Genomic DNA, 12,738 nt, shown 5'->3' on the forward strand with positions numbered 1-12,738 from the left:
TGAGGTGCCACCACAGCCTGACTTGAGTGATAAGGATGAGGCACAGGTGGGCTCAGATGACAGCCCTTTCACCAGTGAGACCTTCATCCTTTGACTAGACGGGGTCAACCACAGTCGCTGCATTAAACCTGTCATCCTGGCAAGCAGGAGGGAAGTCTGTGGATGGATTGGAAGAGGAAGTAGCCAGCAGGAAGTCACACCGCAGAGGAGTCTTATGCAAGAAGGCCAGCTGGCGTCTGTGCAGGTCACAGCTCATGGCTGCCGCAGGCAGGACAAGCTCGGGAAACGCAGGGCCTGGGCCTGGGCCTGGGCGCCTGGGCCTCAGGAGAGGGACTGAGGTGGTGAAGCCAGGGGTCTTGGGATGGGGCTGCTCTGGTGACCCCCAGAGCAACAGGGTTCCTGGGCTCCTCACACAGAAGAGACGGGGCCAGAGGCCTCGGGCCTGGGATGGAGGCAGAAAGGGAGACACCAAGATGCTGCACCTCCGCTGGCTGGCGTCCTGCCTAAGGGGAAGGGGAGGGGACTGCCTGGAGGGAGCCGGCTCGGCCTGGAGACAGGTCTGGCCCGCACTTCCAGGACGGCCCAGCGGCCCTGGCCCACTAGCACCGGGTCAGAGCAGGTTTCTAATCCTGAGAATGGAGAGAGAATGGGGGGTGCCTCACTGCAGAAAGTCTTGCTCGTTTTGACACACATTTCTAGGCCTTGGTCTTACACAGAGTTTGTAAAGGAGAACTTGCTCCTGAAACAAAATCAAATTAGACCCTGATCTCACCCCTGAATCCCGTGAAAACGGACCCGTCTTCCTGTCCCTCTGTGCTAAGGGGCCCAGCTCTGCCCCCCAGATTCCTCGGGGCATGGTGGCTGCCGCTTTGGAGCCATTGATGGGAAATGAAACACAATTTCCCCATTTTAAGACAAAACCAGACAAGCAAACCTGTGAGGGGCTTTCCTCCTCTCCAGTGATCCTTTCCCCAGATAAATCTGGGCTCCCTCATCACCCAGTTCTGCCACCGGGCGAGTACGTTTTCTCTCTAAAGAATGCAGAACTTATCTGCTTTCTGGCAGGGAAAAAAGCCTTTTCCTTTCTGTTCATGAGTGGGAGCGTGAGGAGATCTTGCATTCGCTCCTTGCACTGCCCTGGGGCCACGAGGCCGGGACCATGGTATTGCCTGACTGCTCGACTGCCAGCCCGGAGGCAGACGTGGCGGTGGGAGCCCTCCTGGCCCTGGAGTGTGGCCTGAGCTTACAGGGCAATGCCATCACGCTGTGCACTTCTCAAGGTATGGAAGCCTTATGCCATCTACCTGTTCAACCTGGTGGTGGCTGATCTGCTTCTGGCTGTCTGCCTGCCATTCCTGGTGGCCTTCTACGCCAACCACAAGGTCTGGGTCCTCGGCCACACATTCTGCTGGGCCCTGGTCTCCCTGCTGGTCCTTAGCCGTGGGGTGGAGGTGACCTTCCTGGCTGCAGTGGCTTTAGACAGGTACCCACGTGTGGTCCACCTCGGCTCGAGGTCAACCTTCTGTCCCCCAGGGTGGCAAGGGGCATCTCAGGTCTAGTCTGGCTTCTGATGGTGGCCCTGACCCACCAAAGCCTGCTTGTCCCCAGAGCTGCCCCAAACTCCCCTGGCTGTCCCAGCGTGTACCCCGCTGGGGCCACCTGGCAGGAGACACTGTTCTTCCTGCAGCTGCTGCTTCTGCTGGGCCTCGTCTTGTTCTGCTGCACCAGGCTCCTCAGGACCCTGCAGAAGAGGCTGGGAGAGCCTCGAAGGCAGCCCGGCTTCGGAGGGCCCAGGCGCTGGCGGCCATGGTGCTGCTGCTGTTTGCACTGTGCTTTCTGCCCCTGGGCCTGGCCAGGCTCCTGGTTCACGTCTTCCCAGAGTCCTCCAAGTGCGCCCTCCAGCGGCAGCCTGGCCTTCCTGCATGGTGCCCTCCACCCGCCCTGTACCGCCTCCCCAGCCCGGCCTTTGCCAGCTCCACCCCAGGTGCTCAGCAGCCTCAGAGGCAGAACAACCCGGCTCTGGCCCCAGAGATTCCTGCTCCTGACATGTGGCCGGCTCTGGTCCCTGGCCACCCTCCTGGATGGAAGCAGGGCCCGAGGGTTTTTCAGGAATCCACAAGAGGAGATCCTAGGCTGCACTCGAGGGCCAGGCAGGAGAGTGGACATGGCCAATGCAGAGGTTGCCAGGCTCTAGAGGACCCGGCTCTGGCCTGCTGCTTCACCCTGCAGCACAGCAGACCTAACCTCCTCCACACAGCAGCCACCCCAGACCCCCTGCCACAGGCGCCTGTCCACGGCGAGGAATGGGACCCGGGGAAGGCTGCCAGCTGGCTCCCCTCCAGCACGGCGAGGTCTCCGCGCGTCCCTTCCACTCGGGCTTCGGCTCACCAAGGCAGGCAGCAGGCTCAGAAGGCTGAACCCTGCTGTTCTGTATTTATTTAATAGATTGCATTTTCTTTCTTTTTCTCTCGCTCTCTCTCTCTTTTTGTTGTTGGTGGTAGTCACGGGGCTTGAACTCTGGTCCTGGGCTTTCGCACTACCCCTTGAGCCACAGCGCCACTTCCGGTTTTCTGTGACTAATTAGAGATAGAGTCTCACAGACTTTCCTGCCCAGGCTGTCTTTGAACCTTGATCTTCAGATCTCAGCATCCAGAGTAGCTAGGATCACAGGTGTGAGCCTTCGGCACCCGGCTTACATTTTCTTAAAATCTTCTTCCTTATGAAGGGTGAGGGCATCACATGAAACACAGGAGGGTGGTTTGTAAAAGCACTCACTGCAGACTCTCCTGAAACTGCGCTCGTGTTTAGCTGGAAGGTCTAAGTGCATCCCCTTACTTTCCTGTCTTGAGGGAAGGCTTACAGAACCTCGCTCTTGCCTTTTCTGCGTGGCAGACCCAGTGACATGCCTGCACTGGAACTGAGGCCACCTGACGGGGAGCAGGACCTGCAGGGGCCTGGGCAGGGCGGCTGACCCGCAGGCCTTGGGGGTGTCAGCCCCCAGGAGAGGTGGCTCAGCTCTGTCTGATAAATGACACCCCAGAACTTGTGGCTGGCAAGGAGGATCTCTGGTCACCATCCTCACTGCCTCGTCTCTTCTCGATCCACCCTCAGAAGGGTGGTGAGGACAGGAATGGCCAGAAGCCCCAGAGGCAGCCTGGCCCGGGACGGGGCTGCACCTGCAGCCCGCAAGCCCTTCCCAGGGGCCATCCAGCCATGCCAGGCCGCGTGGGGGCCAAGCTGATGGGACGGCAAGGCAAGTCTTAAGACCACTCCTCCCCATTGGGACCAGTACCCCAAGACCACCCCTCCCCACTGGGACCAGCACCCCAGGACCACCCCTCCCCACTGGGACCAGCACCCCAAGACCACCCCTCCCCACTGAGACCAGCACCCCAGGACCACCCCTCCCCACTGAGACCAGCACCCCAAGGCCACCCCTCCCCACTGGGACTAGCACCCCAAGACCACCCCTCCCCACTGAGGCCAGCACCCCACCCCAAGACCACCCCTCCCCACTGGGACCAGCACCCCACCCCAAGACCACCCCTCCCCACTGAGACCAGCACCCCACCCCAAGACCACCCCTCCCCACTGAGACCAGCACCCCACCCCAAGACCACCCCTCCCCACTGAGACCAGCACCCCACCCCAAGACCATCCCTCCTCAGAGGCCAGCGCCTCACCCCTAAGGCCTGTGTCTGCAGCTTGGTTCTTTGGGGAGCAGTGAGCTCCCCCAAAGGGGATAGCATTTCTCCTGCTTTGCGCATGGACTGTGACAGGGCAGAGCAGGGCACGGAGGTGGCGTCAACCATCACAGGCTGTGCCAGGGTCTCCTCCTTCCCTCCACCAGGGAGAAATGGCTGCCTTCTCCATTCACCGCCCCCCTCGTGCTCAACCTAGAATGCCGCGTGGAAAGCTCAGCCTCACCTTGGCGCCTTGCTCGCTGCCATGGGCTCCTCCATGCCCTGGCACGGGCTGCAGTCATCAGTGATGCTGTCCCGCTGCAGGACGCCAGGCCTGACCGTGCAGAGCGCACAGCCGCTGACATGGCTGACCTCTGGCCCAGGTCTGTCACCACCCAGGCCAGCGAGTGGGGAGGATTATGCCACAGGGACTCTCTGCTGACCAGCAGTGGGGGCGCAGAGGCCCCAGCCCGCCCCAGACGCCTGTCCTCCCGGCCTGGACAGCACAGCCCTTGCTTCCAGAAGCCATGGCCATTCTCCCCTCGCCCCTCCGTTCTTATGCTTCCAGCCTGGTGGGCCAGGTTGTCCTTGGGGAAGTCTTGCCTGGCCCTGTCCCCCAGGGACTCCTCTGCCCCCTGTGACACCACAGCCTCAGGGGAGGAAGCCTATGAGACTCAGCTGCTAGATTCAGTTCTAGGTGTAGGAAACCCACTCTTCATGTGCAGCCAGGAGACAGCCATGGGTGAGTGGCTGTGGAGAACTGGGGTGACAGTGGGGTGAGCCTGGAGAAGATGGCACCTGAGCGCCTCTCCTTAGTGCTGTGCCCTGGGACACGTTCTGACTGTGCCCGCCTGTGAACCAGGACCATACTCCACCACGGGAACACCCCAGACATAAGTGGAACGGCCCATGAGACGTCGAGCCCAGAGCCTAGCAGGTCACACATTTGGTAAATAAGGATTTTCTGCCCCCCCTCCACCCCCCGCTGAACTCCTGTGACCCACCTCCTCCACACGAAGCCCACGCGTGAGGAAGAACACAAGCACATGCCCGAAAGACTGGGTCAGGCCGAGGCTTATGTCCACCCCTGTGTCTAGCAAACCCCTGGGGTCTTTACGACCGCCTGTCTGACTTCCCCGCATCTCACATCTGTGAGGAGGGATTGCTACCTTCCGGGGTCACCTGGACTGCTGTCCTGTCCACCCCTCCCATCCCCCACCCCTGTGCACCTACAGGCTTGCAGGCAAGACGCCGAGCAAGCCCCTGTTCTCCTCGGCTGTTGCCTGGATGAGATGGAGGACGGGGACTGTGGGAAGGGAGGGTCCGGGCTGCCACTCTGCACGTTGGTTGAGGCTCCCTTTCTTCCTCCTCTTGTCACACAGGGCAGCTGGCCGTCCATCTGTGGGCTCGTGTTGCCTCCCTTGGCCGGTGGAGGACTGGTGAGTGGACAGGTTCCTTGTCAGAGAGCGGGGGGCGGCTGATATGAGGGGGACGGGGATGAGAGGCAGCACAGGCTGGGCCTCCACTGTGAGAAGCCACCTCGCTGGCCTCCTATCCTCCCTGCCTGACCCTCGGTGGGCAAGATGCTCGTCACCATGGCAACAGTGGGCGGCAGAGACGCCTCGGGCATGGCCAATGTGGGTCCCCAGGCTGGGGACGTCTTCCCTGCTGCAGGACTGCATGAGAAGGGCAGGGCAGCCTGGGGGCCGGCTGCAGACTCGGGGAGCAGGCCAGGGAGTGGGGTGCAGGGCTCCCATGGGGCTCAGCCCAAGGAGGCAGGGTTGGGCCCCGATCGCCGCCGAGCGCTGTCACCGCTCCTGACCAGTGGAATATCCGGAAAACGAGTGTCTCAGAATGGAGGGAAGCACGTGTGCTCGCTCGGACTGAGTTCACTGCGTGTAATTCCCCAGAAAGGCAACGGCTGGCACACACGGATGCGGAGGAGTCCATGTTTTTCTGCACCCAGTGACAATGATTCCATCAGTCAAAATAAAGCTCTTCCTCTTGGAGGCCACAGCAGTGCGCCGACCATGTTCCTACTTCTCCACGGAAGAAAGGGGTGCTGCACCCCCACTGGCCACACTTGAGGGTCCTTCAGGCCCCCCCCCCCGGGTACCAGGGATCATCATCACTGATGACTGGATGCCTAGAATCTACCACGAGCAGAGGTAAGGACAGGAGAGGCCCTGAAGGCCACACCGTGGGGGATGGGCTGTGGGGAGACACTGAAGCTGGGACGTGATTCCTGTTTCACATGCCTCAGACACTCTGATTTTGCAAACCTAAAGCACTGCTTAAAAAAATACAGACTTTGTATCTCAGCACCTCTCTTTTCACTGCATCAAGAGACATAGTGGGGGCTGGCGAGACCCAGGCGAACCCCGCTAATGTCACTGTCAGGGCGGGGCGTGTAGGCGCTCTTGCTGGGTCACACTTCTCAATGCCTCCGTGTCGCAGTCTTCTCACACGCATGCAGCACTTGAGAACAGAGTTCGGGAAAGCTTCTACGAGGTCAGAGCCATTCCTATCTGATTCCATCGTGGACCTGCAACTTCGGGGAAGCCAGAATGCTTCTTACCCCCACTCCCAGACTCCATGGAGGGCTTTGACATCCTCATCCTTAGCCACCATCTTCCAACTCCACCAGAAAACTCACTAACTCCGCAAAGATTTCTTTTGCTTGAAAAATACTTTATAGGAAAAATTTAAATCATTTAGTGCTTTACACTGCACAATAAACTCGTTTTGTTATGATTCATTGGACAAATATTTATTAAACATGCTCAAAACTCAGCTGAGGGGCCGGGAGTTTGGCCTAGTAGTAGAGTGGTTGCCTAGCATGCATGAAGACCCGGGTTCGATTCCGCGGTACCACATACACAGGAAAAAGCTGGAAGTGGTGCTGAGGCTGAAGTGGTAGAGCTCTAGCCTTGAGAAAAGTCCAAGGACAGTGCTCAGGCCCTGAGCTCAAGCCCAGGACTGGCAAAAAAAAAAAAATCCTCAGCTGAGCCTGGGGCTACCAGCCATACCACAGGGAGCTGCTGCCTCGTCTCTGCCTGGTCTCAGCAGACGGCAGGACTTCCAAGGCCAAGCTCACCAGTGCAGCTCCCAGATGCCCCTTCCAGGGAGAAAGCGCCTCTGCCCGCTGATGGCTACCAGGGGCTTTCCAGGCAGCTTGTCTCTCTCCCCAGCTTTTGGACAACCTGGCATTGGCTGTGCCACCCCAGGTAAAGATTTAGCTATTTACAAGCAGCAACAGTAAACACTGTTTATCTAAATTGAATTACAGGAGTATTTCTCTTTGTTTTTTTTCTTTTTCTTGGTGCTAGGATTTGAATTCCAGGCTTTTCAAACATTAGGAACTCCAAGCAATGCCTCCACCCCCCCTTTTTTGTGCCAGTCACTGTCCCTGAGCCTTTCTGCTCAAAGCTAGCACTTTTCCACTTGAGCCTCAGTTCCACTGCTGACTTTAAAAAAAAAAAAAAGTTGGGCCAGGAGTTTGGCCTAGTGGTAAAGTGTTTGCCTAGCATGCATGAAGGCCCAGGTTCAATTCCTCGGTACCACATACATAGAAAAAAGCCGGAAGTGGTGCTAAGGCTCAAGTGGTAGAGCTCTTGCTTTAAGAAAGCCAAAGAACAGTGCCCTGAGATCAAGCCTAGGACTGTCAAAAAAAAAAAATTAGTAGCCGGGTGTGGTGGCTCATGCCTGTAATCCTAGCTACTCAGGAGGCTGAGATCTGAGAATCAAGGTTCAAAGCCAGCCCTGGCACAAAAGGACCTGAGATTCTTATCTCCGATTAACCTCTAGAAAATGGGAAGTAGGGCTAGGCTCAAGGGCAGGGCAGTAGCCTTGAGCTGAAGAGCTCAGGGACAGCGCCCAGGCCTAGTTCATGTCCTGTGACTCACACACAAAAAAATTTTATTAACACTGATTTTTACATCATATTTCAAATGTCATGTTTAACAAACAAGAATTCAAGAAGGGAAATTCTACATGCAATCACTGGCACATAGATTTTAGAACATAATTAAAATTAAGCCGAGAGTTTGTCTGTCATAGATACATATGGATCTATATAGCATTATGTCTATAGAGTATATATCCCATCATAGATTTTTTTTGTCTATGTAGTTATGTTTATATTTCCAAGTTCATGTCCATGACCTTGGGTACCTGAATATTAAGTCCTCGCTCTTATACTGTTTGGATCTAATAGCCACATATTAAGGATACCATGTGCCTTTTGTTCCTTAGGTCTTGACTTATCTCACTCAACATGATTCGCTCTAGATTCATCCACTTCCCCGCGAATGCCATTATGTGATCTTGTCTGTTGGCTATGTAGAATTCCATGCACTGCTGACGTCTTGGGGATTGGCTAGAGCCTTGCCTCACAGAGCTCCCTGCCCCAGCTGGGGTCTCAGTGAACATTTGTGCTCAGGCTGTCCTCAAACCTGGGTCCTCCTCTTCTCAGCCTCTTCACTGAGATCAGAGTGGGAGCCATCGGGCTGGGGCTGTACAGTGCTTACTTCGTAAGCGTTTTCAGAAAATGTTCATGGTCGTGTGTAATTCACGCCCCTTCCACGCCAGGTCCTGCTTCGTGGGGCAGAGCTCCCGGGAGACTCCGGGACCAATATGTGGAGGCCTGGGGCAGGCTGGAGTTTGGTTTTCAGAATTCCCTCCCTCCCTCTCTTCCTTCCTCCCTGCTTTTCCCTGGACATGTGTTCCTAAGTCCCACGCGTGTCTGCAGGGTCCCGTGGGACTCTGCCCCTCCGCCCTGCACCTCACATGGTGAAGGACGACGCGTTGTCGTTGTCGGCCATCTCGCTGGTCTGCCTGGACGCGCAGCTGTCCGAGTGGGCGCGGGCGCAGGGGAAGCCGGCGGCCCCCCTCCTCCTGGAGCACCACAGGTCCTTCATGATCTTCAGGAAGTAGCCGCGGAACCTCTGGCCGATGAAGGCGTAGAGCACGGGGTTGAGGCAGCAGCGGAGGAAGGCCAGGACTTCGGTGATGCTCCTGGCGTAGCCCAGGAGTCTCTCGCCGCTGCACAGCCTGTCCAGGCTGCCCAGGTGCGCGGCCGTCACCAGGAGGACGGCGTTGTGCGGGACCTGGCACACGAGGAACGCCAGCACCACGGCGATGACCACGCGGACGGCTCGGTGCCTCTTGGCGCTCGGCGCCTGCACCAGGGTCCTGACGATGAACGCGTAGCAGAAGGCCATGCACGCCAGCGGCACGAAGAAGCCGAAGAGCAGCTCGAGCACCAACACCAGCAGCTTCCAGGCCACCGGCTGCGAGAAGGACGGGTACTTGGCCTCGCACACCTGCCGGCCTTGGCCTTGGGCCACGTACTTCTGGGTGAGGGCGAAGGTGGAGGTGGAGATGAGGACGGCCAGCGCCCACACCGCCAGGCAGATCCTCTTGCTGTGCGCCAGGGCCCGGGCGCGGAGCCGGAAGGAGCTGGTGGCCTGCACGACGGCGACGTAGCGGTCGGCGCTGACGCAGGCCAGCAGCAGCATCCCGCAGTGGAAGTTGACGGCATAGATGCCCTTGAGCAGCTTGCACAGCGCGCCGCTGAAAACCCACTCGCCCAGGGCGTGGCTGACGGCCCAGAAGGGGAGCGTGAGCACAAACAGGATGTCCGCCAGGGCCATGTTCAAGAGGTAGATGTCCGTCATGGACTTGGCCTTCTTATAAAAGGCGAAGGTCACCACCACCAGCACGTTGCCCAGGAGGCCGAAGACGCACACCAGGGAGTAGGTGACGGGCACGAAGACGCGGGAGAACTGCCTGACACCCCGCAGCGAGCACGGGGCCGGGGGTGTGTAATTACTCAGGTAATCCAGGGTGCCCGTGCTGTTCCACTCAGCGTAATCCTCCACCAGATAGAAAGGGTCCAGGGAGCCCAGCAGATCCTGAACGGCAAGCAGAGCGTTAGCTAGACTGGCACTGGCGGGGCCCGCGGGTCACAGAACGCACACGCGGCACACTCCGCCCACAAAGCAGGCTCTCACCTCGCCCATGGCGTCAGGGCAGGCCCAGGCTGGCGCGGCGGCCTGAGGCGGAGGGACGGCCGGTGGGTCCGGTGGGTCCGCAGCAGCGGGCTCAGCAGCAGAGGTGACCGCAGGTGAGGGAGGATGCTGAGGAGGGGGAAAGCCAACGGCTGCAGTTACAGGTGTGACCCAGGACAGCGCTGCCTCTCTGGACCTCACGGCCCTGCCCTTCTCAGCGTGAGCCTTCCCAGGCTCCTCTGTAAACGCCCAGGCTGTTCTATCGCAATGGCTGGAGTCCACTGTGGCAGCCTGCAATCCTCAGACAACCAGGCATAGAACCTGGCTGCCCAGACATAGCTGGCTCCATATTGCCGTCCTTCATGAAATGAAGGTGGTATTAGAAAAAGAATAGGCTTTGATCGATACACAGGGAGACCCTACTGAGTCAAAATCTCTCCAAGCAGAAGCGCAGGCAGAAACTCATGCTCTGTACAGTCCCCCCCTCCAGAGGTCAGTGCTTTCTCTTAGGAGAAATGAAGCGAGCCCATTGGTGTCACCGTGTGTGGTGCCAGAGAGGGGTAAACTTAAGGCTGTGGTTAAAAGCAGTGCTCTCAACAAAAAAGATTGTTCAAGTTTACTCTTTAGCTGCAAGGCTTCAGCCTGCCCAAACCACCGTTTTCACCACAAAATGACGTACACCCTTCTAGGAAGTCATATGGGCGGCATGCTGGCATCTGGGTCACCACACATAAAAAGGTCCTGGACACAAATTGGCCCCTGACTTTGGCCTTGAACAGCAACTATCAGCCTGGAGAAACAAGACGTGGCTCTTACCTCCCTGCCATTAACACACCCAGTTGGCTTTGCAATTAAGAGACTTCTTGCCTTTTATCAGCTGCCTTGACTCGCCGTCACCCCACTGCCAACCTCCTGCTGGACTTTCACGGTGTCGAGGCCACCCACCTCCTGGGTAGACCACAGCCAGCCACTGCCCTAAGCCTCTGCTGTGACCCGAGACATCCCTGAGCACAAGGCACAGCTCAAAGACTCGCCACGCGCTCTAAACGAGAGCGCGATGCTTCTTAGCTCTCTTCTGGTTCTTTCTACTTCAAAAATATTCAGAGGGCTGGGAGTTTGGCCTGGTGGCACAGTGCTGGCCTAGCATGCAGGAAGCCCTGCATTTGATTCCTCAGTGCCACATAAATGGAAAAGGACAGAAGTGGTGCTATGGCTCCAGTGGAGGAGTGCTAGCCTTGAGCTGCTTAAAGCAGCCCAGGGACCGTGCCCAGGCCCTGAGTTCAAGCCCCAGGACGAGTGTTGAGTGAGGCTACCCATGTCTGGCAAAGGAGACCAGTGATATCCAGAGGGCAAAAAAAATCAGAAGTCAGAAGTGACCTGCAGAGACGGGGCGGTGAGCACCGCCTCCAGCAGGAGGACTGAGGTGTGCCGTGAGGGGATCCGGGCCTGGCCCCGGGGTGCCGAGGGTGCATCACCACCCCGGTCCCCAGCCTTGGCTGCCCGGCCCCAGACGGCGGAGGGGGAGGTGTGGCCAGCGCTGCAAACCTGTGACTGAATCTGAAATCTGAAAGTGCTCAGGGTGCGGAACTCCCACCAGGCCCAGGGGCAGCGGGACGCCAGCCGTGCCCTGTGAGGCTCGTTGGTGTGGGACTGACCCAGAGGCCCTGCTCTCAGGCAGCCAGGACAGGCTTTCCCGGCACCATTCCGTCTCATCTCAGCTGAGCCCTGCCCCATTGTCCATCAAGGAAGAAGGGGGCCGGAAGTCCCGGGGGCCGTTTCATAGCTGGAGGGCAGAATCAATGTCCTAAATCTCTGGACAGGCTCCAACAGTGGGTGAGGGCTAAACTGATAAAGTTCAATAGAGGAAATCAAAGATCCTACATTTGAATTTAAATCGTCAACTCCACAGGTTCAAAGCTTGGCAAGAGCAGGAATTTCAAGCATCTAATTTAGTAGAAAGTTCACCAGAACTGGCAAGCTCAACCATCTATCGGAAAACAATCTAACAATGCTTCCATCTCATTTTCCTCAACCTGCTACCATCTGCTACAATTTTCACACTTAAAAACAGATGAGCTGCACTGAGCAGTCCTGGAAGGCAAAGAAAGGAATATGGCTTCCGTCTGCCAGCTCTCAAGACCTGTCAGAATTCAGGACTGAAAGGTACTCTGCACTGTGAGCTACGAACTTTATGGAAGCAATAGCAAGCCCACATGGAGTTCAGTCAAGGCGGGCTGTTACAGCAGATGTTAAGCTGGGCACCATAGCTCACGCCTGGAATCCTAGCTACTCAGGAGGCTGAGATCTGAGAGTCATGGTTCAAAGCCGGCCCAGGCAGAAAAGGCCATGAGACTCTTAACTCCAGCTAATCACCAAAAAGGCCAGAAGTAGAGCTGTGGCTCAAGTGGTAGAACGGTAGCCTTGAGCGCCAAAGCTCAGCGACAGTGCCCAGGCTCTGAGTTCAAGCCCCAGGACTGACACAAGAATCAATCAATCAACCAATCAGAACAGATGCTTGCAGCTGCATCCTCAGCACTACCAAGCTCAGAATGGAGTCAGCGCCAGTCCGTGTGCAGCCGCTCCAGCTTGGCTGCTGTGTGGAAAAGACCCCAGGATGCTATGGAAGAAAACAGCCTGACAAGGAGCCGGGCTTCCCTGCCTCAGGGCTGGAGCAGTGCTCCTGCCGAGAGAAGCAGCTAGAAAGAACAGCCACGCCTCAGAGCTTGTCTTTGGAAAGATGGCTATGTGCAAGTGGCCAGCACATGGCGGGTTGACCCCGGGTGAGGAAGATCCTTTAAACCTGCGGGGGGCGGTGAGCAGGGCCGGGCACGCCACAGGCAGGCACGCTCCACAGCATGGCTGGTGCCCGGGCACTCAGAGGGCTGCGGCAGACTGCGCGTGCACCAGGTTCTGTAATGGGCTGGGGGCCTCGGTGAGGACCTTGTAAACTGTCTTACACACTGCACAGTGCTCAGAAACTGCGAGGCTCCATGGCACCAGGCCTGCCGAGCCCCCCCCCCGCACTCCCCCCTCCCACTCCATCC

General features: G+C 57.7%; 2 protein-coding genes across 2 annotated transcripts; one reads left to right on the top strand and one right to left on the bottom strand.

The window, feature by feature from the left end:
* Positions 1-1,159: 1,159 nt before the first annotated feature.
* Positions 1,160-2,971, top strand: Gpr31 (G protein-coupled receptor 31). Its single transcript, XM_090338612.1, is given in 5 exon segments — positions 1,160-1,272; positions 1,274-1,500; positions 1,503-1,775; positions 1,778-2,351; positions 2,893-2,971. Coding segments are annotated over 5 exon segments (1,266 nt in total).
* Positions 2,972-7,730: 4,759 nt separating this feature from the next.
* Positions 7,731-9,706, bottom strand: Ccr6 (C-C motif chemokine receptor 6). The gene is made up of 2 exons (XM_090337606.1): positions 9,698-9,706; positions 7,731-9,598 (listed from the first exon to the last, which is right to left on the bottom strand). The coding sequence occupies exons 1-2, from the start codon at positions 9,704-9,706 to the stop codon at positions 8,468-8,470; spliced, it is 1,140 nt and encodes a 379-aa protein (XP_090193732.1). The 3' UTR covers positions 7,731-8,467.
* Positions 9,707-12,738: the final 3,032 nt, after the last annotated feature.

The sequence above is a fragment of the Megascapheus bottae genome, chromosome 8 (genome assembly GCF_031878675.1).
Source record: "Megascapheus bottae isolate mThoBot1 chromosome 8, mThoBot2.hap1, whole genome shotgun sequence".
NCBI lineage: Eukaryota > Metazoa > Chordata > Mammalia > Rodentia > Geomyidae > Megascapheus > Megascapheus bottae.